Genomic DNA, 25,083 nt, shown 5'->3' with positions numbered 1-25,083 from the left:
TCCCAAGTGCTGGGATTACAGACTCTTCTTTCTTTCTTATTTAAACTTTACTTTCTGTAGGCTTTGCTGAACAAGCAACATTTTAATTTATCTGGTCCAACTTTCAATAATAATCTGCAACACTACTCCAGACACTTCGGCAGCAGTTCCCAATTCCCCAGCTGCCACAAAGCGCGGCGCCCTTCACGACAGCGCACGACGTAGCGACCAGAAAGCCTCTGCCTCTCGGGCCAATCGCGCTGCTCCTCGGCGATGACGCGATGCTGTTGCGCACGCGCAGGGTGGGGAGACCTTGGATAAGTCTACCAGGCGTTCAGCGGAGGTGAAAGCCCTGGCTGTAGGGACGGGAACGAGGGAAGATGCAGAGCTGGAGTCGTGTGTACTGCTCCTTGGCCAAGGTGAGGGCCGTCTGCGTGGGGGTGATGCTGGACCACAGGCACAGGGACGCCCGCTTGTGGGCCTGGACGCGGCCCGCCGCCGGGAACCGCTGCGGCCCCGCCTCTGTGCCGGTTCAGTCCGGCCTCCCGAGGCAACGGGGAGCACGAGCCCGGGCTAGGGAGGGCCCTACCGCGGAATGACTGCCCGCAGCCCCACACGACACTTCCGGACTCGGGTCGAGGGGCCTGGGCCTTCACCCGGGTACGGAGACAAGTAAATCACCCTTGCCTGCCCTGTCATAGCTTTTTGCCTCATCGTAATGACCCGGTGGGAAGTAACCTTGAGGCCCGACTGGCCCAGACGTGGTCAGCCCCAACACACAGTCCTGCGAGTTCCTCCAAGGTTCTGTTTTCATTCACGTCTCTAAACTAGTGCACTCTGCCATCAGTAGTCAGGCCAGGCCCTGGGGCTTGTGTTTTTAATTACAGCGGTCTATCGTCCAAACAACTTTCCGTTCACCTACCAATTAAATACTACCAAATTGAATGTATAAGGCCTAGTGGCAGGGTAGCATGAGAATTTTAGGGACAATACAGAGATGAGACTCTTCACATCTGAGTCTTCTGTGACCTTAAAAGTTGATGTAACACGCAAAATGTCATTGTTTTAGGGAGAAAGTGAGGTCGGAAGAACTCTCAGTACAGACAGTTCTTTGCTTCTCTTTGATTGTCATGACTTGATCTCAGGTGCAGAAGTTACCTTCAAGTAAAAAATGTTGCTACATCAGAGTATATTGTTGCTGCCCTCCATTGCTTGCTCCCCGAGATAGGAGCTGTACGTCTGATTTCTTTATGTGGCCTTGGTCTTAGGAAATGGTAAGCATAATGTTTAGAGAGTGCAAGATTATGATGCAATTTGTGCAGCTTCCAGACTGTGGGGACTCTCCATTGTTGGTACATTTCCCTAGTCTAGTTTTCCGACCATAGTTGGTGGCTTAAGAACACCTTTATAGATGTTGCAGATGATTACAGGCTGTTAAAATAGATTCTTTAGGAAGCGTAATGTCAAATGAAATGAACGTCTTTGAAGTACTCAAATACCTGAATTCAAAGTTTCGGGATTTTAATTAGAGTGCTAAACTGATCCTTAGTATTAAAGTTAACATGCTTTCTGAAGTTTTAATAAACCTGTAAGCCATTGAGTATAGTTTTATTAGATTTAACATGAGATCGCTTGTTGAATGTTCATAAACATTAGATCTGGCAATGTAAGATCTGGCAAGGTAAGATTGTGAAAGTTTAATATTACGTCCAAAAGAGTGAAATTGAAATTGATAGGATACCCCTTTGTGTCACCGAAAGTTCATTAAGTATTAGTGCTTGAAACATTTGCCCCAGTTGACATCGACCGTTTAAATTACATGCGTTACTTGTGCACATGCATGCAGGCGTGAGCGTGCATGTAGGCATGAGTCTGCAAGATAGAGTACATGTAAGGATGCCAGAAGACAGCTTCTGGGAGTCAGTTCTCCACCATATGGTTCCTGGGGATTGAACTTGGTAAGTCAATCTTGGTAGCAGGAGCCTTTAACCAATGAGCTATTTCACCAGCCTGTTTTTAAAATTACATTTTACTTAATAGGAAAATTTCTGTTGTCTTTTTTTTTTCTATTCTAGAAAGGCCATTTCAATAGGCTATCTCATGGCCTCCAAGGAGTTTCTTCAGTTCCTTTAAGAACTTATGCAGATCAACCAAGTAAGTGCCTGACAACATCGGTTTTCAGTCAGATTAGCTGACAGTTCTTTCACATTTTTATGTAAAGGAAAGTGAACGTTAAAGTAACTGTTTCTTGAGTTAGAGTTACTCTCTGTGCTTTGTTTCCTGTTGACTGAACACCCAGACAAGAGGTAAACAAGGCCAAGCTCATTCTTAAGACGGAGGCTGGTATTAAAAGGCATTAAAAGGCGAGCAGTATAAGTAACATACGTTTGGAGAAGAAACTAAAAATTAAAGCAGGGTACTGGGAGTCTGGGGGAGGATGTCAGGAAAGCCTTTTGAGGAAATGGTTTCTTTTCAGAGGGAGTGAGGATATGAAAAGTTGCTTCAGTGAGAAAGGTCTCAGATGGATCTTAATTTGGGAACCTCCAGGAAAAGTAAGAAGACTAGGTAGCTGTGCAAAGGCCCAAGGAATAAGATCAGAGAGGTAGAGGGATCAGATCACGGAAGGCTTTCTAGGCAGACAGAATGGATTTCACTCCACTGGTGATGGAGAGCCACAGGTGGGGTTTGAGTTGAACCACTTTATGTATTACAGCTTTTAAAAATTAATTTTGTCTACTGGGTCAGAGTGTGCTGGTTGTTTCAAAGCTCTGACGATAATGAGTTTTGAAATCCTGAATGAAATTCTCTAAGACTACCATTATATACAGAAGAGGGAGCTGTGAGGGGTATAATTTCCTTCTTAATGCTTTCTTGAAGTTTTGAATTGTCTATAAAAGATACATGTTTGGTTTTGTTTTTATAAGGACATGGAACGGGATACATGGGTTTTTGATAAGGTATTTAACTTACAAAAAAAATGAGGTGATCCATTTACTGGACCCATTAAAATTTATATTTAAAAGTATTTTTCTCTGTAATTTTGATCTATGATGTGTGTAGGTGTATGAGTACCTGTGTGTATGCTGCAGTGCAGGTGAGGAGGTCAGAGGACAGCCTTGGGTGCTATGTGAAAGAATGTTGTGGTATATTCAGAGCCTTCTGTTCTCAGTCTCTGCACAGGCACTTAGACTGTAATGAGTGAGTCCGTGCTGGTCAGTCCTTGTCTACGTGACGTAAACTAGAGTCGTCTGGGAAGAGGGACTTTTGATTTGAGAAATTCTTCCTAATAGATGATTGATGTGGAAGGGTCCGATCCACTGTAGCAGGTCGGCCTTGGCTGTATAAGAGAGCAAGCTGAGCGAGCCAGCAGCTAGCATTCTTCAGGCCTTCTGCTTTAGATCCTGGCTTCGAGTTCCTGTCTTGGCTTCCTGTGAAGATGAAACCTTTCCCTAAGTTTTAGTCATGGTGTTGATCACAGCAACAGAAAAACAAACTAAGAGACAATAATCTTTAATCAAGGGGTTTGGGGGTCTCTTGACATTATCAAATTGTAAATATAAAATTAGTATAATTTTAGGATAGATGAAATAGCAATAATTTTATGTACTTACATGAAGCTGAATTAGTAATAACGTTTCCTCTCAAAAATAGAAGCTTTAATGGGGCAAAGACTGATTTTTCTTTAGTACCTAAGATGGCACAGTTGTCCTCACTGCATGCTTACTGAATAAAAGAATGCTGCAGCCCTGTCTGTTTTAGTTACTGTATCACAGAATATCCAGCATGGTCACCATACAAAACAGTACCAGCTAAAATGGCGGTACTGTTGTCTGACACATGCAGGGGTTAGCTTTGTTCCAGACAGTCTTAAATTCTCATGTCTGTCCTTTTTTGGCCATACTTAGCTTGCCTGTGTTATGAATAGAGAAGCTCTGAGAGAAGTAGGAGAATCCTTTTGGCACTTGACTCACTGTTTTTATTCAGCTTTTGTAGAAGTGTATTTGTTGCCCAACTTGAGAATTCAAAGCTTGAGATAGGATGTCTGTTACTAGATCTAGGAGATGTTTGGATATTCTTATAAAGCAAATCCATCGGGCCATGTGAGCTCCTGTTCCTGTTGATAAGGACCTTGTAATTCACAGCAGACACAAATTTGTTGCAGTTACATCATATTTTCATTCAACTGTTTTATTCATTATTTCAATAAGTATTTAATTTCTGTTTTGTATGAAGTTATTTGGCTAGCTGCTTGGATATAGCAGTGTTCTAAACAGACAAAACTAAGCTTGTGTGGATTTCACAGTCTTCCTGAGGAAGACAGACATCTAACAGATGCTCGTAACCATGGTAAACAGTCCATGGCTAAGGATAGGGGTTTATGAATACTGTCTGTGGATAGGGAATGGTTACATAATTCCTTCCTGAGGATTTTATGTTTACATATGTAATCACTGCTGTTAATTGTTAACTTGCCTGCATCTGGAGTCACCTAGGAGAAAAGTCTGGGGACTTACCCATGAGGTTAGGTTAGCCTGTGAAGATACCTTGATTACATTAGTTGATTGGGAAAATTCATTTTAATTGTGGAGGGGATTACTTACCTTGGCAGGGAATCCTAGACTATATAAAATAGAGAAAGTGAGCTGAGTCTGCTTGCTGTTTATGGATGTGATGTCCCCAGCTTCTTCAAGTTCCCGGTGTCCCCTGTCATGATGGACTTAAAGTACCTTGAACTGTGATCCCAAATAAACCCTTTTTAAGTTGCTATGTTTTGTCACATCAACAAGAATAGAAACCCAGACATTGTCTGAAGAAGGAGGGAAATGGGTGACTATTGTAATGTGGAAAGAAACCAGTCTATTTAAACTGTGTCATAGTGCTGACACATCGAAGGTTGAGAGTTGATTTCTCAGATAAGAAGTTTGGAGTCAGTAAGGTGTTTTAAGCAGAGCCACCATAGGGTCAAGTTTATTTTAAGTATCGTTGTGGTTACAGGTCAGACTTTGTGGTAATTTTTTATTTTTCTCTAATCAGATTATAAGACGCAGAGTAATTATCATGTATATGTGTTCCAAGAGCTTAGTATTTGGACTGTGAAATGCATGCTGTCAGTATGTAGTTCTAGATAATGAAACAATGTACATATGTAGGCTAGTTAATTCCATGCATGTAAGTGACTACTGAAGCTTGGTATTAATGGGTGTGCAGATGCGGTGGGAGATGAGATTGAAAAAATACTGAAAAGATGTAGGTGCCATACCTAGTAAAGTGGAGTTGTTGGAGTAACAGACAGGGGGATTAGTGAAGACTGAGAAAATGAGATCCAAGCTGCCTTGTCAGATCTGGCACAAGGGGTAGCAGTGTAGGCTGTTGCCAGAATGGGACTGAGGCTGGATGCTCCTTCTCTAAAGTCCGGCCTAACAGAATGTGGGAGGCAGATCTAAGAAAGAAAGAAAGCAACATTTACTGAGTGCTTAGTATGTACCCAGCACCTTCTTAGGTTCTTGACATGTATTTTCTTTGGTCATTAACAGCTTTGGACTATAGACATCATCACTATTATCCAAGTGTTGTACTGATGCTCAAATAACTGGTTTTGATTTTTTTTTTCTTAAGAATTTGAGTTGTGGGGGCTGGAGAGATGGCTCAGCAGTTAAGAGCACTGACTGCTCCTCCAGAGGTCCTGAGTTCAATTCCCAGCAACCAAATGGTGGCTCACAGCCATCTGTAATGGGATCCGATGCTCTCTTCTGGTGTGATTGAAGGCAGCTACAACACTCATATACATTAAATAAATAAATAAATAAATAAATAAATAAATAAATATTTTTTAGTAAAGAGTTTGAGTTGTATGGTTATTATTAAATAGATTTGTTTAAGTCCTTATTTTAGTCTTAAAGACTAAAAGTTGTTAAGATTATGGTCAGAAAGTGAATTGTTTCAGTTTTAAGATTTCAGGTGATGAGCAGTTTGGGAAAAGAATGAGAAGTTTACAAAATAGCTTAGTGATTTAGGCTAGTGACAGTTTAAAGCATTCTCAGCCTTCAGTATTCTGTATTATGACTATAAAGGAAGGCCGTGTGTGTCTGTGTGTGTGTCTCTGTGTGTGTCTCTGTGTGTGTGTGTCTGTTTATTTTGCAGATGGGGGGTTAAAGTGAAGCAGGTCAAATTATTTATCCAAGGTCACCTTGTTAGTGGTTTAAAGCTTTGCTTTTTATGATTTTAATATATGAAGGCTGAAACTAAAGAATAGGATTGTATTAAATTAAAGGAAGAATACCAGAAGTAGATTCAAAAAGCTTAGTTTGTCTCTGCCATTTAACGACTAGATGATTTAGGCTAGTCATTTATTTCTGAACCTCTTGTGTCTTCTTGGAAATGTTAAGTTTATATCATCCTTGCCTTCCTCATGTTACAGGACAGTTATGTCAGCTGGCGTACAATAATCAATAAGTAGCAGCTGGATATAGGGTACATAGTCTGGGACTTAGTTGTATTTACATATCTTACAACTGAAGATAAAGTGAGATTTCAAATTTTGTACCATTTTTAGTAGTATCAGAGTACATCAGATATCTTCAAACAAAATAGTGCAGTGATGAACATGGTGATTATTTGGAGTGTTTTGGTAAATACTAGTAATTTACCATTTAGTATCAATCTGTTCTTATTACAGTTGATGCTGACGTGACAGTGATAGGCTCTGGTCCTGGAGGATATGTTGCTGCCATCAAAGCTGCCCAGTTAGGCTTTAAGGTAAGATAGACTCAAAGTAGAGGTGGCTTTGTTTTATTATGGGCCAGGTAAAAACATGGGAAATAATTTTAAAAATATTTTTTAAAATACTTCTTTTATTTGGGTGTTAAATGCATTCATGTATGTTTGTGCACTGTATGCCTGTGGTGCCCACATGAGGCTAGAAGATGGCATCAGATCTTTTGGGACTGGAGTTACAGACAGTTGTGAACTGCTATGTGGATGCTGGGAATTGAACCTGGATCCCTTGGAAGAGTGACTACTTCTCTTAATCAACTGAGCCATCTCTCAAGCTCAAGAAATTTTTTTTAACTATTGATTATTTGTAATCCTGAGATTGATGGGCTTTATTGATTGTAGTAGTCTCATAGTATAGAAAAGGCAGCTATTTTTCTTCTGAAATACTTCATTTTGGTTTGTAAGTATATTTGAGATAACAGTGTTAACAGTAAAACACATATATGGTAATGTACAAAAATCTTTTTAGAATAATTCACTCTAGAGTTAGCTTAGTTTTTATTATTCAGATGATAGAATTCAAAGGGTTCTTTTATTGATTCTACATGAATTTTACATCATGTACCCCAGTCCTACTCATCTCTTCATCCCTCCTCTGGCCTTGCAAACTCCCCCACCCCCAAAGAAATGGAAAAAAGAATAAAAAAAGTAAAACATTTTGTGGAAGTTGTAGTGTGTCATAGTGTGTTCTGTCCACACATCTCTGCTTGCAGATGTTCATTGCAGTGAGTCTTTGGTCTGGTTCCAGGCCTCTGGCTTCTGTTACACTGTCTATACTGGCTCCTCACTGGGACTCCTAAGATAGCCTATGGTTGCCTTGTGTCATGGAGATCCTGCAGCTTTGGATCTGCAGGATTGGCCCTCAAAGGGTGCTTTGAGTCTGAAAAAAAACAGGTTGAGTAGCTTGCTTTACAGAGCAATTAAGATATATATATTTGGAATCGCAGTGAAATAAAGCATACATGCTACATGTTATTAAATAATGTTCTCGCCGGGTGGTGGCGGCGCACGCCTTTAATCCCAGCACTTGGGAGACAGAGGCAGGCGGAGTTCTGAGTTCGAGGCCAGCCTGGTCTACAGAGTGAGTTCCAGGACAGCCAGGACTACACAAAGAAACCCTGTCTTGAAAAACCAAACCAAAAATAATAATAATAATAATAATAATAATAATAATAAAATAAAAAATAATGTTCTCTTTGATTGTAGACAGTCTGCATTGAGAAGAATGAGACACTAGGTGGAACATGCTTGAATGTTGGTTGTATTCCTTCGAAGGTGAGCTTGTGTTTCACACACTGCAGAGATTGCTTTTTATTAGCTGCTGACTGCAGAGATGTATTGATGCCAACTTGGTAATCTAATACAGTTCCTTATAAGGAATGTTTTAAGATTTTTTTCTATGTAGTGCTGACACCCTCTTGAATGTCATATATTCTGGAAAGTTCTTCCTCTTCCAGACTTTAGTGTTCTGGTTTTGTTTTTGTTTTCTCCTTTGCTTTCCATTGCCACTGAAAAGATGATTAGTAAAATTTTGTGTTCTTAAAGTTCCTGCCTGTGAAAACAGATCCCTTTTAACCTGCCACCTTGTACTGTGTCCTTACTGTTTTACTTTTAAAGAAAATAGCTTTGTTTGTTTTTTATTCTTGTTTGTCTATGTTTTATGTGAGTATTATTTATCTTAGGTTAATTGTGTGAGAAGAAAAGATGATTTTGTATGATAGTATGTACTATTTTAAATAGAAGTGTCATTTTGTAAGTGCTTTCTTGTTACAGAGCCTGTTTATGAGTATTTGGTAAATTTGCCTTACTTCTTTTAGGCTTTATTAAATAATTCTCATTATTACCATATGGCCCATGGAAAAGATTTTGCATCTAGGGGAATTGAAAGTAAGTATACTTTTTATAGTTAGTTCCATACGTGCTTGATTCTTCTTGCTAAATACTGATGTGTGTGAACAGATGTTTACTGAAGGATGTGAGATAAAAATCTTTAAATTTGGAGAGATTTACATAAGACTGTTTAGTTCAGACTACCATGACAGCTTCTATGCCTTTGCAAGTTTGTGCCTAAGTTCTGTGTTTTGGATATCAAAAAAGAGTCAATTTTTTATTTTCCTCACAACTTGCTAGATTCCTGATTGCTTTGCTATTGGCAGGTAAGATTGAAAGGAGGATAGATAGCAGCTACCTGAGTTGTGGGAAAAGCAGAGAGGTAGCAGGAATAGGGAGAGGCTCAGAGAGAAGACCGTTCACAACATGAAGTCTGTATTGTCTTTAGTCACCATGTTTTTGGGGAGCTGTTTTTATCCTTTTTCTGCAGTTGTAGTTGACAGATACTTACGTAACAGACTTAATGCACTTTGTGGCATAATTTTTACAGTAGTAGGTTTCTGAAAGAGGCTGTGTAGGCAGTCCATCCAGTGTCTAGATGATTTGCATATATTACAGCAACTATGTCACACTCTCTAAGCGTGCCCTGATATTAGAAGGCATAGGAGTATCAGGAGATATGCAATATAGGCAAGTCTTTCCTGTTAGCTTGGTGGCCTTTGTCAGTCAGAAATGTCTAAAGTGTCTGTGTTTTGGCTTCCTGGACTGATTGCTGTATCTTTATCTCTGCAGTTCTGTTGAGTTGAGTTATATCGTTGTTTTAGTGTTCTGAGTTAAATGAATTTAAAACCTAGTTGATTAAGCTAAACTCATTAAGCTTTTTTTTGTATTGTGGAATGTTCAAATATATACTTAATTGTTTTTGTTTCATGAAGTTTTAACCTTTGTCTTTATTTATAATTTCAGATGATGTTCTACTTTGCCATTTTTACTTTATCTATCTTCCAGACTAATAACCGTCATAAAGTACTTGTAGAATGTGCCACAGTGAAATAAGATATTTCTGTTTTGGACTGCATTTTTGGCACAGATACACATTTAACAGTGCTTGATAGATTGTTACTGTGACCTGATGACGTGGCTTTGCTGAGTGTGGCTATGACAGTCATTAAGTTTTAGAAGTTAATGCTATCTTTAACATAGTTTTATCAACATTGAGATAAATATTTTCAGATATTGGGAACTATCGCATATTGCTTTCAGAGTTTAAGTAATGAAAAGGTTTATTTAACAAATTACAGTCCCAGAAGTTCGCTTGAATTTAGAGAAGATGATGGAGCAGAAGCGTTCTGCAGTAAAGGCGTTGACAGGGGGGATTGCCCACTTATTCAAACAAAATAAGGTTGGTGTTCAGTGCTCAGATTTCTGTTTTATTTTACATATACATGAAATAATTGATGAATGCTAATAGCCATGTTTTCTGATCTTGGCCTGCTGTGGATATTGATTTAATTTAAAATAGTACTAAAACATTTAAAAGGTAATGTATTTATTATCATCCAGAAACCTACAAAGAATAAAAACCAAAAGAAAACCCAAAATAACACTAGAGACAGATGTGCCCAAGATAGTGTCTTTGCTGCTATATGCATTGTATATTTTTAAGGAAGCATTTTATGTTCTGTACTACCTAGAGTATTGTTCCTGTTACTCCTATCAGAAAAACATTTAAACATTGTGATTTTATAAATATTGCTTTATAAAGGTTGTTCACGTCAATGGATTTGGAAAGATAACTGGCAAGAATCAGGTTACAGCTACAAAAGCCGATGGCAGCACTCAGGTTATTGATACTAAAAACATCCTTATAGCTACGGGCTCAGAAGTTACTCCTTTTCCTGGAATCACGGTATTTATGCTTTCTAATTCATCTCTTATAACCTTCCTTACAAAACAGGTTTTTATAAATTTATCCTGTTTATAAATGTTGACTGAAACACTAATTTGGCAGCCATTTAGCATTGCAGAGTTACTTCTCATTAGTTTACAGTGATTATGATAAGATATAGAACACATTGTAATATATTTGAGTTCAACATAAAGGTTAGCAGGCGTGGTGGTGAGTGTCTGTAATCCCAGCATTTGGGAGGCAGAGGCAGGAAAGGAAGATTGTTAGAAGGTCAGTGGTTAACAGGTTTAGCAGCCAGGACTCCATAGACTGTCTCAGAAAAAGAGCTGAGTGAGATAGCCCAGTTGATAAAGTGCCGGTTGTCCACCTATGTAAACAGCTGGTCATGGTGGAATGGACTTGTAATCCTAGCAGAGCCCCTGAATGGTAGCTAACCATTCATGTGTGGAGGTTTGGGCCTCCACACATGTAAACACATTCACACACTTACATAATAACAATAAAACACACCAAAACACAGTTAAAATTAACCATTTTAATTTGGAATGCCAAATGATAAAATTTCAGAGTAGCATTTTGAATGAGAGCTAAAGAAATTGTGATATATCTATAGATAACACCAAAGCAAATAAATGATGTAGAATTTTATTGGATGAGATCAAGATAATAACATACTAGGTTTTCACAAGTAATTCTGATTGTTGTTTTCGGTCTCTTTGTAGATTGATGAAGATACTATAGTGTCATCTACAGGAGCTTTATCCTTAAAAACTGTTCCAGAGAAGCTGGTTGTAATTGGTGCAGGAGTAATCGGTGTAGAGTTGGTAAGTAGGATCTTCCTTTTTGTCTTAGTCAGGGTTTCTGTTGCTGCACAAACATCAAAACCAAGAAGCAAGTTGGGGAGGAAAGGGTTTATTCAGCTTACACTTCCACATTGCTGTTCATCACCAAAGGAAGTCAGGTCTGGAACTCAAGCAGGTCAGGAAGCAGGAGCTGATGCAGAGGCCATGGAGGGATGTTACTTACTGGTTGCTTCCCCTAGCTTGCTCAGCTTGCTTTTTTATAGAACCCAAGACTACCAGCTCAGGGATGGTACCACCCACAAGGGGGCCTCCCCCAAAAATCATTAATTGAGAAAATGCTTTACAGCTGTAAGCTGAAGCTCCTTTCTCTGTGATAACTCCAGCTCGTGTCAAGTTGACACAAAACCAGCCAGTACACTTTTATTGCTGCTGTGGGATTGAAAGTGACTTAAAACCTCTTCTTGGAGGCTAGAGAGATAGCTCAATGGTTAGCAGCACATCCTGTTTTATCAATGGAATCAAAAGGACAAGATTGGAAAGGTTGCAGGTAGTAGGCAAAAGGGAGATATAGCTCAGTGCTTAAGAGTACTTGCTGCTCTTACAGAGGAACTGGGTTCAGTTCCCAGCACCCATATAGTGAGTTTCAACTTTTTATGGCTCCAGTTCTATGGCATCTGTGCCTTTTTCTGGCCTGTGAGGACACTGGGCATATACATGGTACCCAGACATCCACTCAGGCAAACACCCATTTATATAAAGTAAAAATGAGTCATAAAGCAAACCAAAAAAGAAAATAAAAATGAATTTTAAAGCAAAACAAAAAAATCTACTTCTATTTGATATATAAATATTTTTAAGTATAACATTTCAGGTCAGTCATTGAGTTTTACTTAAAACTTCCAGTAATAACAAATGCACCCTTTCTTCAACATAACTTATTTAGATAAATCATTAGTCTTTAGTATGCTCTCTATTTTACAGCCTGCTTCTTTGTTTTCTCATCATTTCTGAGCATTGAAGCAGGTCTCTCTTTTAATCTGATAACCCTTGACATACTGAAAAATAGTCTTCCTATGCTGTCCGCAAGGTGATATCTGCACCGGAGGAAAGTAGGCCCTTAGGATTGATGCTTATATGGGTTCTTGTTGAAGTTACAGCCCTTGCCATCAACCTCAGCCTGGCTGAAGGTCGATTATTTCCCTAGCTGAGTACTGGTCTCTGGCATGGCCACTTAATTCCCAACTCGTGTTCTACCTTACTGGCACGTTGTCTCTCCTTCCTTCACGGAACTTCCAGAGTAACAAGCAGGAGAAAGCGTGGGCTGAACAGGAGTTCCTCACCTCATGCTCATGCTCCAGGTTTGAAAGCACCTTTGTCTCATAGTTCTCCTTTTGTTGTTCTTCCTGCTACTGGGAAAATGCCATTTTTCCTAAGAGTATGTCTTCACCTCTCCTTCGTGCTTCATGGTATGTTTTTCTGCCTTTACAATGACGTGGTTTGTGGTGTTGTTTCTTTTCTTTCTTTAAACGCAGTCTGCTTTCTACCTGCTATCCTCCCACTCCCTTTTTTTGAGAGGTCTCATACAGCCCTAACTGGCCTAGAACTCACTATGTAGATTAGTCTGGCCTTGAACTTGCTGCAGTCTTCCTGCCTCCGCCACCTGAGTTCCTGTTGATTTTCCTTGTGGTTTATAGTTGAACATGCCTCTGTTTATACTTGGGTGTCACATATGCTCAGGTGCATTTCCTTGCAGACACATGCTTATATTTATGTCAGTAAGCTTTCTTGTGAGCCTTTTTCCCCCCCAATTACCATCTTTGCTTTTTCCATCTTGTGCTGGATTTACATCTGCCTTCTGGTTTGTCTTTCTTTTTAAATTGCTTGTTCAGATTTTTTTTTTTTTGATTGGGAATTTCTTACATGCTTATATTTTCATAACACACACCCACCCTCCATTCTCCACTCCAGATTCCCCTGTCCCTCCCATCCTTTCCCTTCAACTTCATGTATTCTCTCTTTTAAACTCACTGGGTCCATTTAGAGCTGTGTGCATGTGTATGGGTGTAGGGCCATCTGCTGGAGCATGGATAGCTTTCTTGGTACTCCATTCCTAAAGAAAACTCACCTCTGTAGCACTATCAGTGCCAGCACCTTCTCATCTAGGGGTGGGATTTTATCAGCCCCTCCCTGTCCATTCGAAGATGTTGGTGGTCTTAGTCTTGCACAGGTTTTATACATGCAGTTACAGCCACTGTGTGTTCCTTGTGTGCAGTGGCCCTGCTATGCTCAGCAAATACTGTTTTGCTATAGATGTTTGATGGTTCTTAAAATCTTCCTGTCCCAATTTCTGCATGATTTCTGAGCCCTGGGGGACAGGATGTGCTGTAGATTTTAGAGTTGGGTACTCCATGGCCTCAGTGACCATTTGTGTGTTTCTGTGTTAGTCACCATCTACTGCACAGAGGCTGCTGTGATGAAGGCTGAGAGATTCATTAATCAGGTTCAGGGCCGGTCCTGGGTTTACAGCTGAAGCAGCTTGGCTCTGAAGCTAGTACAAGACCAACATCATCCTTCTCTAATCTTAGGACCCTTGTACTTCTCCTCTGCCTTAGACACTCTTCTCTCAGTCACTGCTGTAGTTGGTTTTCTTCACTCTTCCATGTAAATGTTACTTAGATGGAAGGACCAAGATGGCCCTGGATCTATTGTCTCCTTTCTTATAGCACTTTATTATCTTCCAGCATGAAGTTTATGTATTGTTGACTTCCTCTTCCATATTCTAAAGTTCCCAGGGACACCAAATTTTATTGTTTAGTAACATAAGCCTAATGGTTACAGTGGACCTGGCTTATATTAAGTAATTGTAGAATAGATGAATAATAGATAATCTTAAATGAGTTTTCTTTTAAACCCTGGAACTTCCCCTAAACATTTGCAATGTTTGAGATAATAGGTAAATGTTGCTATGGAATCTTAGGTGATATTTTTTTTCTTAAAAATTAATTTTAGGGTTCAGTTTGGCAAAGACTTGGTGCTGATGTGACAGCAGTTGAATTTCTGGGTCATGTGGGTGGAATTGGAATCGACATGGAGATATCTAAAAATTTTCAACGTATACTTCAAAGGCAAGGATTTAAGTTTAAACTGAATACAAAAGTTACTGGTGCCACCAAGAAGTCAGATGGAAAAATCGATGTGTCGTAAGTATGATACATTTTTTTTTGGGGGGCACGCCATCCTTGCTAATCTCAAGAAGTACTAGTTTTCAGATTAGCAACTGTAGTCTAGACTTTTTATAATTTAGAGTCATCTTAATGCTTTGTATTACACAGTATTACCTATCAAATTAGCCAGTTAAAATTTATGGATTACCTGATGCTAAAAAAAAAAACCCTAATCAGATATTGTGATATTTTTCATTGTGTATATTCATAAAATTTAAAGCCCCTTGTGTTTAGAAAAGTTCCCTTAGCATTTTTAGACAGAACATGGAGTTTGATGAGAGTTTATTTAATTTGATAACATGTATCTGACACTCCTTAAATACCTAATTTAACAAAGTAACTTCACTGTCAGACAGTTGGTAAGAGGCTTGAACATGAATCTTTCTGAGATCTTTTATTTGTTTGTTTGTTTGTTTGTTTGTTTTTGTTTTTGAGGTTTTGGGGATCAAACCCTAAAGAGATCATGCATGCTAAGCAAGTTTTCTACCACTAAGCTACATCCTCAGCCATGAGACTATGTCCTTACCACTGTGTTACACTGCCTGGTTTTGAGATTTTAAGAATAAACTTTTAAGAATTTTTGTATTTAATTGTATGACTTGTGTATACTGAAGTAAAGATACTAGAAATGTCATGGCTCCTTTCAGCTGTTGATGTAGGCATGTGTCTAACAGTTAACGTTTTGTGTTATTTAGTGTTGAAGCTGCTTCTGGTGGTAAAGCTGAAGTTATCACTTGTGATGTACTCTTGGTTTGCATTGGTCGACGGCCCTTTACTCAGAATTTGGGACTAGAAGAGCTTGGAATTGAACTAGATCCCAAAGGTAGAATTCCAATCAATACCAGATTTCAAACTAAAATTCCAAAGTAAGTCGAATAATTACCTACGTTTTCTTTTTTAAAATGTTATATGCACCGATTATTGTTGGCTCTCTATAAAGATAAAAATGACACATGGGGAGGCAGATGTGTTGTGAAAGAATATCTAGCATTTCTACCCTAATAATTTGATCAAGGTTGTAAAAGTGATAGTAATGAAGACTGTTTTAATCCTTCCTGATTACTAATATCGTAATTGAAAATTGTTTTATTTGCTATTCAACTGTCTATCTTATTTAGAGATGAAATTTTGCTCTATGGACCAGGCTAGTCTTGAACTAGACTCGAGTGATCCTCGTATCTTTCTCAGGCTCTCAAGTGTTGAACACTTTTAATAGTTACAAATTTAGATGCTGTTTTGAAAATAAGGCTGTTTAAATTAAATTAAATATAAGTAATTGAATTTTTCATGGCTCAAAGATTAAGTAGATATTTAGCTCTGGTTTCTAAAGAGCTGCGTCTGATTGATAGTACTTTTTGGTGACTTACTAGTTAGACCTATGCTTCTGTGGATAACTAAATTTCCTTTGATGTTAGAAGGTTACTGTGTTTCTTTTTCCTGGTAGTATCTATGCTATTGGAGATGTGGTTGCTGGTCCAATGTTGGCTCACAAAGCGGAAGATGAAGGCATCATCTGTGTTGAAGGAATGGCAGGTGGTGCTGTGCACATTGATTATAATTGTGTGCCATCAGTTATTTACACACATCCCGAGGTTGCTTGGGTTGGCAAATCAGAAGAACAGTTGAAAGAGGAGGTAACCCTAAGGGTGGGCGGTTTACTTCATCCTGGGGTTTAAGCTGATGGCACCAGTGACTAGAAAACGTGTCTTTGCCTTTAGTAATTCTGTAGAACATTATAGCTTATATATATTTGGCTTTGGAATACAAACAAATGGCATTTATACTTGCTTACATTTCTTCCTACACTAAATTTTATTCTGTGTGCCCTGAACAATTACTTTCATGGGATTTTCTTTCTTAACATTTGGGAGATGATTTCACTAATACGAACAGACTTACAGAATGCTTAATATATGTTCTCATTTTTGTTCACCTCAGGGTATTGAGTACAAAGTTGGAAAATTCCCATTTGCTGCAAACAGCAGAGCTAAAACAAATGCTGACACAGATGGCATGGTGAAGATTCTTGGACATAAAACCACAGATAGAGTCCTGGGAGCACATATTCTAGGACCAGTAAGTATTGCAGAGTCAGAGAAACCTCAGTAAGATTTTGGGAATCATTTAATAGATTGAATTTGGTACTCTTCTTGTTTCTATTCTGCTGTTGCTAATGAGTTTGAGTAAGAATTTGTGCATTGCTCCTAGCAAGGTCCCACGACAGCACTTGCAGTCTTGCCTACCATTTCATCTACTTGCACACTGCCTAGTGTACCACTAGTGCCACGAGTGATGTTTGACAACCTCAGACTGTTTGTTAGGATGAAGCCTTGCTGAATCTGGTCCCACTTTGCTCTGCCTTCCCTGCCCTTCTTTCTGATCTCATCTTTCTGTTCTTCTTCGCTGATTAGTTGTTTTCTTTTTGTTGTTGTTTTGTATATGTATGGGTGTTTACCTACATTCATGTCTGTGCACTACATGCATAAAGTGCCCGCAGAGGCTAGGAAAAAGCTTCAGATCCACTGGAACTAGAGTTGTGAGCTACCATGTGGGTGCTGGGAACCGAACCTGGGTCCTCTGCAAGAGCAGCCAGTGCCATCTCTCCTGCCCAACTCTCCTTTTCCCAGCAGGCCAGGCTTGGTTTGTAGTTTGAGACCTGTACATGTGCACATTGTGCTCTTGGTGTAGACCACTCTGCTTCCAGACTTTTGTCACCACCTGAGGGAAGACTTAGACCTAGCTGAATCAGAAGTCTTTTCCTGCTGTGTGGTAGAACAGTAAAGTTAATAGTCTGTAAGTGCTTCCTGTGACACTTCTTATGACTTAAAACTCACTGTTCATAGTTACTTTTGCAGTATTGTGGGAGAGGTGCTATTTTTCAGGCAAGCATAAAACACATAAAAATAGCAAAGTGGCTGCAAAGCTCCAGCTTCTCGTCTGTTGCATTTAAGTTTTTCTTGACTGGAAAACTTTTCTGAGTTTTCTTCAACTATTGTGATAAAAGACGGAGGTCTAAGACAAATTTAAACTGTGAAAGCCTAAAAGCATGATTTTGTTTTTTCTTTTAAATCATAGCATGGAGTTAAAAGCATAATTTTTCATTTTCAAGGGTGCTGGAGAAATGGTGAATGAAGCTGCCCTGGCATTGGAATATGGCGCTTCCTGTGAAGACATAGCTAGAGTCTGCCATGCACATCCGGTAATTGTTACCAGTACAGGCTTAATGGCTACCTATGTTGTCTTTTGATCCATAACTAACTATTCATGTTTAATTGTCTATTGCTTCCCTTGCAGACCTTATCAGAGGCTTTTAGAGAAGCAAACCTGGCTGCAGCTTTTGGCAAACCAATCAACTTTTAATTAGAAGATTGTTTTTTCTTAAAATCTGGAAGCTTTTGTCAACATTACGTTTTTGAACACGATAATCTCCCAGTTCCAAGAATTTGTAGAATGAAATTATGGAACTTCTGGAAGGTATTTAGTAGGTTTGAACAGAATGGAATAACCTTGTACCTATATTTCAAGTATTTTGTTCCAGTGCATTAATGCAAACAGAAAGCTACATATAGTAGCATCCTGAAAAGTTTTTGACCTGTTTTCATACTGTCTACGAGATTCGACTTCACTGAATTAGCACTAATAGATTTTACCTCTAATTTAGTGGAGGTGAATCTGTTGACAAGGAAGGAGCTGGAGAATACATGTGAACAACTTGAAGAAAACTGGCAAAGTTACTTTAAATTTGGTTTTCATATTGGAAACGAGTCAGTGACTAGAACAAGATTCAAATATGTACAACTTATGTAAATAAAGTGATTGTCTCTCATTTTATTTAACTTCCAAATTCCTGGCCGTTTAGAGGTAGAATTACGTGTTTAAACATTAAGGTTATAGGTCTGTAAGTCTAAAGGGCGTTCAGTTGCCTAAATGAAGATTCTGTCCACAGAACTATTAAATGGAGACTTATGATTATACCAGGGAATGAAGATACCAAAATAAACATGTCTTAAGTATTTATTTACTGGTTATCCTGAGTGCATGGCTCTAATTCTTAACTACCTCTGATTACCTTTTATTTTTAATTGTTACATCTGTAGCACTGAAGTTTTCAGTGGTATAACAGTATTAAGGTATTTGTATGGTCATTGCCCTTTCATTTGTTTTATACATAACTACTAAATGTTTAACCTGTGCTTTAGAAGGAGTGTAAGAGAATCTGTAATGTCCTGTATTTTCCTATGTCAATTTCCTTGGCTTAGTAAATATCTATTTTATTTTTTTATCTTTTTAATCTTAGTGAATGGTCATTTTTAAAAAGAGTGCTACAGAATTAGATGTTATCGACGTTATTGAATGTCTAAATGTTAAAATGACTGATTGTCTCAACAAAGGCAGTGACCTAAATACTAGCACTTTGTTACATCTGAAATTTTCATTTCAGATTTATTGAGCACCTCCTAAATTGATAGTTACTTTAAAATATACAAAGCAGGTATTCAATTTACTACAATTTAAAGGATATAGTTTTAAGCCAAGTGGGAATAATATTGATTCTAACAATATTGTTGTGTAAAGTACAGGCTAATCATTTAATTATCCGTAAAGAGATGAAAGAACAGTGACCATCCAGATGCTTTAATATTGTTGCACAACTGATTGCAGTTCAAAGATTTTACTTGTTTCTAGTCTTTAGTTACCGCTCTATACATTTTTTTTTTTAAATCAGGCAGTTAAATTGGGTCAACTCCAGACTTTTTAACAGTTTACAACTGAAATTTTTTCTTTAGTTTGTCTTATTCCTAAAGTCTAAGTTGGTGTTTACTTTGCAGTACCTTTATGGGTTTTTTGTTTTGTTGTTGTTCACAATGTGCAATTAACAGGAGGGTTGGTGCTATATGTGCTAATGTGTCATTAGTGGAAGTAAAGACTGTATTTTTAAAATCTGAAATGTCAATTTTAGGTTGGGTGATGGTTGATTTAAATCTCAAGTATGCTCCCTCCTCTATAGGAAGTTTGTAATTTAGAAATAGTAAAACATAATTTTATAATCTCCTAGCTATGTAGATACACAAAAACAGTAGTTATCCACTGAAAGAGTTCTCATTCAGTATGAGAATACAAATATATGCAAGGAGCGGAGTTGATTTAGTATATAAAAGTAAGGGCTTTGTGGGAAAGATGTGGGAGTAGAGTGGCTTTGCATTTCTTTAATAGATGAACCAGACATGGCAAAGTGTGGTTGTTTTGGTATTTTCTTACTTAGGTAAAAGGGAGAAACAGTAGCTTTACAAGTTGCCCTTGTTTTAATTACAACTGTTTATATAACCTTTATCCCTGCCCAGCTTCTTTTACACCTGTTTTGAATATTGGGGGTGGGGGCTGTCTAAGAAGAATGTGTAAAAGGCCAGGCTGTTCCCACTCATTTAGCTGTGTCATTGATATGACCTAGCAGTTATATGGAGATGATCTTCATTATGCTCTCTGGACTAGGTACTTGTTCAGAATATCTGATCTTGAAGTTACCCAAAGTATAATATAAAAGCTAAGTTGTGTGTTCGAGTAGCTCTTGTTCCATTGGCATGAACAGTTTCCCTACACGAATCTAAATCACCAGATTCTGCTTATCAGTAACCCTGTTCCTAGTCTAGATGGTAAAATGTAGAAGCTAGGTTCTTCTTGATTCTTAGAAATGGTGGAACAACCAGTAAAATGCAATAAGCAACCCTATATCCATCCTGCTTAACTCCCACCAAGGATACCCACTGGGGGAATTTAAAAGGAATATAGCTTTGGAAGATAGATGTTGACCCAACAAATGGGTGAGTATTATTAGCTTGTTCATACACATAATAGAAATTAGTGTTGTCTGTCTCAAGTGCTTTACAAGTCCATCTTACAGAGAAAATGTAAATGTTACAGAGAAAGTAACATTTAATAAAAGAAACATAGTATGTTTATACAAAACCAATGTATTTTATTTTAACTCCATACAAAAGTAGGTGGTTAAAAACATTAAATAGATGATGAGTTATTTGTAGATGACTGTCTCAGTTTGTGCACATGGTTTGCTTTGGTCACTGAGCCACTCTACTGCCCCTTCCTCTGTTATAAGCAGGTGCTGTAAACAGCAACCTTCTCGCTTATGTCCTTAAGTAGTGAACGGACCTCTCCTTCCAGTCGCACTAGTTCTTGCGCTTTATCTTCTAAGTACTTTTGATTGTCCTCATATTTCCTTTCTAAGTCTGTGGAGATAAATAAAAGTAAGAAGTATGAACTGTTGATAGCACATGATTTTAAAATACGACCACTAAAAACCTAAGCCTTCACCTTTATAAAGAATTGTAAGTGAGAAGAACAGACCCACCTTCTAACAGCTGAAGTTTGCTGTTGGCTTGGGCCAAGAGTGTTTTTGCTTCATTTTGTAGCAGCTCAGCTTTCCTCCTGGCATCCGCTGACTCTTCAGTTTTTTGAGCAATTAAACTTTCTACCTTCTTATACTTTTCATCAAGTTCGCCATCTAGAGTCTGCAGATCCAATTGAAGACAGAAGGGTGAAACTGGTATAGCAATAATTACATTCAAGAGCCTCAGATGAAAGACATTTCTTCTGGACAAGCATCTTAGGTGAAGGATTATCAAAGTACTCAAGCTTCATAGTAAGTTGCAAATTTTAACAACAATGCAAGGGAAAATAGGAATTACAAGTCTGCTACTGTAGCATACACATAAAGAGAAGGCGAGGCTGGCTGTGGTGGCAAACACTTTTTAATCCAGGCACTCTGGAGGAGCAGGAGGTAGATCTGAGCTGAGGCCAGCCTTGTCAACAACACCCCCCCTTTCCAAATAGAGAACACAGGGTTTGAAACAATAGGTACAAACTGATTATGAAAATTCACCCCTAGAGCTTTGAAATTTTTCAATAGTGTCATTTTCTTCGGTGCCATAGGAGACTATCTGGGAGATTTGTACCTTCAGACTGAAGATGAGCAGGATCAGGAAAGAGTGGCCTGACACTGGCAAGTCATTTTTCTTAGGATTTGCCTCTCTTCCCAACTCAGGTGTGCTGAAACTACTTTTGTCAAATACTGGAAAGCTATAATAACTTAAAACTTTTTTTTTTCAATAGGAAGAAACCAGAATTAGGCTATATGACAGATTTACTAATCCTGCCTTCACTTCCAAGTTTAAAAAGCTGTCTTTGGAAGTAAATTTAGAAATGAAATGTGTGTAAAGCATAAATTTGCTAAATACAGTACCTTCCAATGAGAGAAAAAAGGTAGTAGTTTGATTTCCTACTAGCTCCTCTCTGTAAGGGACTCCTTAGCTTTTCCTATCCTGTCTTTAAATCATTCTCAGAATGGGTGGCAAACTGCTATGTCAAAAAGACCTTTCTCTGTGAAGAAATGCCAGTACAGAATTACCTACCAGTCTGGAGTATATACTTTTAGAGTACCACCCCAGATATAATTCCATTCTTCTAAACTCATACCCAAGTTGAGATCTAGGGGCCTAGGTTTACAGTTTTATACCATAATCCATTCTTTATTTATCCAAAAGACTTCTGTTTTAAAATAAGTTATTGGGCTATTTGTATCTTACTAATGTCAAGGAAGGTAAGGAAAAAAGTAGTTACCTATTTATCCACTTAGGTATGAAGTTACAAAGATTTACTTACCTTTTTAACATCGTCTGCACTCTGTTTTACAGTGTATACTACTTTTTCAATATATTCTGCCTCCCCAGAGTTCTGGGCAGCTTTACGCTTAAGTTCTTCCACATTCCTCTCAAGTGTGCTGATGCGCTGGGAGGCGTTGGTCAGGGTTTCCTCCGAAGCTGCTGTTTCCGATTCAATCTAAAGGTGTAATGTCAATCATCCAGACTCCATTAGTACAAGTTCAGGGGGGATGAGGCTGCTGTGCTAGCCTGCACTAGATCAGAAACACTGACAGAATTAGGACAGCTTAGAGGAGCGGTTCTAAACTTGTGGGCTGCATATCAGATTATTTTCGTAACAGTAGCAAAATTAGTTATGAAGTAACAACAAAATAATTACATGGCTCAGGGTCACCACACAGGAGGAACGATAGTAAAGGGTCGCAGCATCAGGAAGGGTGAGAGGCACTGGCTGGGATGAAGTGCCCAGCTTCGTCACTCTGCACCCCACATCATACTTGCTGCTGCCCTCAGCTGTGTTTAGCTAAAGAGCACTCACAGACGAGCCAGCTCTGAGGAAGATTTCTAAGTTATATGGAAAAGTAAACTGGCAGCTTCAGGCATCTTTTTAGATAGTCCTGTCAGTGTGGTGTTAGACTCTGGTAGTGAAGGGGAATTAGCCTGAGGATGTGAAGACTCAAGATACTAGAAATATCCAATCCCCCCAGAGGAAAAGATACCTGGCAAGTGTCTATAGTTGGTCTCCTTGGAAAGAAAACACTGTCTTTTAAAAGCTAGCCCAGAGTAAACCATTTGGCTTTTAGTTTCCCTTAAAAGTGAGCTTCAGGGATAGGTATGTTCCACAAAACTAACTGAACAGCAAAATGTTTATCAAAGCTAATGTTGGTAGAGACAGAGGCCAAAATTTGTAAATCAAACCAGATTCTCAGCCTCTTAAGTGTCCCATTAACTTGGAAAAAAAAATTGTGAATAATAATTAAAATTAATAATCAAATTGTTTGTGCAATACTGCTTAATTTCTGACACATTTTCACTTTAGAGGAGGGAAAACCACTTGTGCTAAGAGAAACAGTTCTGATTTATTTAAAGGAATAATTTGCAGTGTTACAGGGATTCGATGTGTGTTTTCCCCATTCAGCCTAGCTCTAGCACCTTACCGACGTTAGCAGGTTTTGGGTTCCTTGGATGTCCTCATCGGCTTGTTTAATCGCCTTCTCTGCTGCAACCTGGGCCTTTTCTGCTTCTTCTAATGCTTCTTTCACCATGTCTGCAGTGACTTTAACGTCTGTTGCACTTTTGCTGAGCAGAAGAACAAACACTGCTTTTAACATGAACCATTTTTAACTTGGAAAAACAGCATTTTCTTTGAAAACATACCCACCTGAAAATCCCTTTATTAGTTAAAGAAGTCTCTTTTACAGTATGCTAGTTACAGCAGATATCACCCCACCCCTCAACCCCGGCCTGCCAGTGTGTACTTTCAGATACCTTGCTCTCTTAGCTTCTTCAAGCAACAGCTCAGCTCTGGCAATGTCAGCAGCACTCTGCTGCAAAATAACCTCTACTTGAGAAAGGGTTTCGACTCGTTCCCTGATGTCTTCTGTGAGGTTCTGTAACTGCTGTGGCGTGCTAGGCATTTCCATTTTCAGTACTTCATTAGCAACGGCTTCAATACTGTCTAAGTCAGCACTATCCTCTGCAAAAAGCAAAGACCAAAACACCACAGAGCTGGTTCACTCAGCCATGTCAAGCATCTCCCACTTCAAGAGGCATACCGTTGCTATTTAGAGACAGACACCTCACATGGAGAAGTAGGTGCCAGTAGAGTTTGCTGTAGGCTGGAGAGATCATAGAAGATGGGGAACCAAGCAGGTTTTGAAGGACATTTCAGGCTGAGGAGAAAGGGCAGACACCATGTTGTGCATGTATAGCTGTGGTTTCAGGTTACAGAAGATCAGAGCCCAACATTTAAAGCTGGAGCTGTTGTTGTTTAAAAGGGAACAAAAACCTTTACACTTAATGAGGTTGCTATATACACTTTGTCCTAGACCAAGGCTAGCCTGGTCTACAAAGTGATTGAGGATAACTAGAAACCCTATCTCAAAAAGGAAAAAAGGACTGATATTTCTTATCAATTACCCCACATTTAGGGAATTCTAGAAGGGATTGAATGCAATCAGAGCCAAGACAGTGAATCATCAGCAAAACTCGGGAGGTCAGATCTCTTGGGTGTTGTCATTTTTTGACTAAGAACATAAATATGGACCCCAGGGCACTTAAACAGACGGAAAAAATATGGTTAAGTCATGGCTTCCACATCTTGTTTCCAGTTGTCATTGGAAAACAAGTTTTATTAGTCATTTCTACTTTCTGTTAACAGAATATCTATCTGGAAATCAGGCAAAATAAGCGAGCACTAGATCATTAGTTTGCCAGTCTTTATAGGCACATTCCAGTCAGTGGCATCTATGTATGGACCATGACTAATTCCTGGCCCAAGATGCACAGAAATGCCTAAAGGCTTTTATCCTCTTAAAAGGGTCCAGCAAAAGAGTAGGGAAGAAGGGGTCTTCTTTCCTCACCAGCTACTGCCATCATGTCTACATACAGCATGTCAGACTACAACTTATGATGGGGCTGCCTCAGGAATGAAGCTGATAGGCTTAACGTTGACAAAAGACAAGCAAAGTAAGCAAGTTCTAGACCCTTGGCGTTACACTATTTTTTGGATTTGTTATGTGGTATCATAAATACCCTTCTTGACTAATTCCAATTCAGTTAGGAGTTTTCTGTGTCTTACACCAGTAATACCATGTTGACAGGACATGCACTAAAATCAAAACTTAAAATCTGAACTAGATTCTAGAGATTTCTCCACAGAAAATGCTAAC

The 25,083-nt window shown here is 38.8% G+C and overlaps 2 protein-coding genes across 2 annotated transcripts in view; one reads left to right on the top strand and one right to left on the bottom strand.

Moving 5' to 3' along the window:
- Positions 1 to 283: 283 nt before the first annotated feature.
- Positions 284 to 18,547, top strand: Dld (dihydrolipoamide dehydrogenase). The gene is made up of 14 exons (XM_028768792.1): positions 284 to 398; positions 2,055 to 2,133; positions 6,656 to 6,735; positions 7,960 to 8,028; positions 8,571 to 8,640; positions 9,885 to 9,985; positions 10,349 to 10,492; positions 11,215 to 11,316; positions 14,305 to 14,495; positions 15,215 to 15,385; positions 15,964 to 16,153; positions 16,458 to 16,595; positions 17,629 to 17,718; positions 17,814 to 18,547. The coding sequence occupies exons 1-14, from the start codon at positions 360 to 362 to the stop codon at positions 17,877 to 17,879; spliced, it is 1,530 nt and encodes a 509-aa protein (XP_028624625.1). The 5' UTR covers positions 284 to 359; the 3' UTR covers positions 17,880 to 18,547.
- Positions 18,548 to 20,468: 1,921 nt separating this feature from the next.
- Lamb1 (laminin subunit beta 1) overlaps positions 20,469 to 25,083 on the bottom strand; it is a 65,952-nt gene continuing 61,337 nt past the window's right edge. The window contains exons 29-33 of the mRNA XM_028768848.1: positions 23,681 to 23,888; positions 23,350 to 23,491; positions 22,194 to 22,370; positions 20,884 to 21,043; positions 20,469 to 20,761 (exon numbers count right to left, since the gene is read on the bottom strand). Coding sequence (XP_028624681.1) covers positions 20,625 to 20,761; positions 20,884 to 21,043; positions 22,194 to 22,370; positions 23,350 to 23,491; positions 23,681 to 23,888 — 824 coding nt within the window. The 3' untranslated portion in view covers positions 20,469 to 20,624. The remainder of the gene's footprint in view (positions 20,762 to 20,883; positions 21,044 to 22,193; positions 22,371 to 23,349; positions 23,492 to 23,680; positions 23,889 to 25,083) is intronic.

This window comes from Grammomys surdaster, unplaced genomic scaffold (assembly GCF_004785775.1).
Source record: "Grammomys surdaster isolate TR1022 unplaced genomic scaffold, NIH_TR_1.0 188, whole genome shotgun sequence".
Classification (NCBI taxonomy): Eukaryota; Metazoa; Chordata; class Mammalia; order Rodentia; family Muridae; genus Grammomys; species Grammomys surdaster.
The sequence above is the reverse complement of the archived record's forward strand: the minus strand, read 5'-3'. Positions and strand labels throughout refer to the sequence as shown.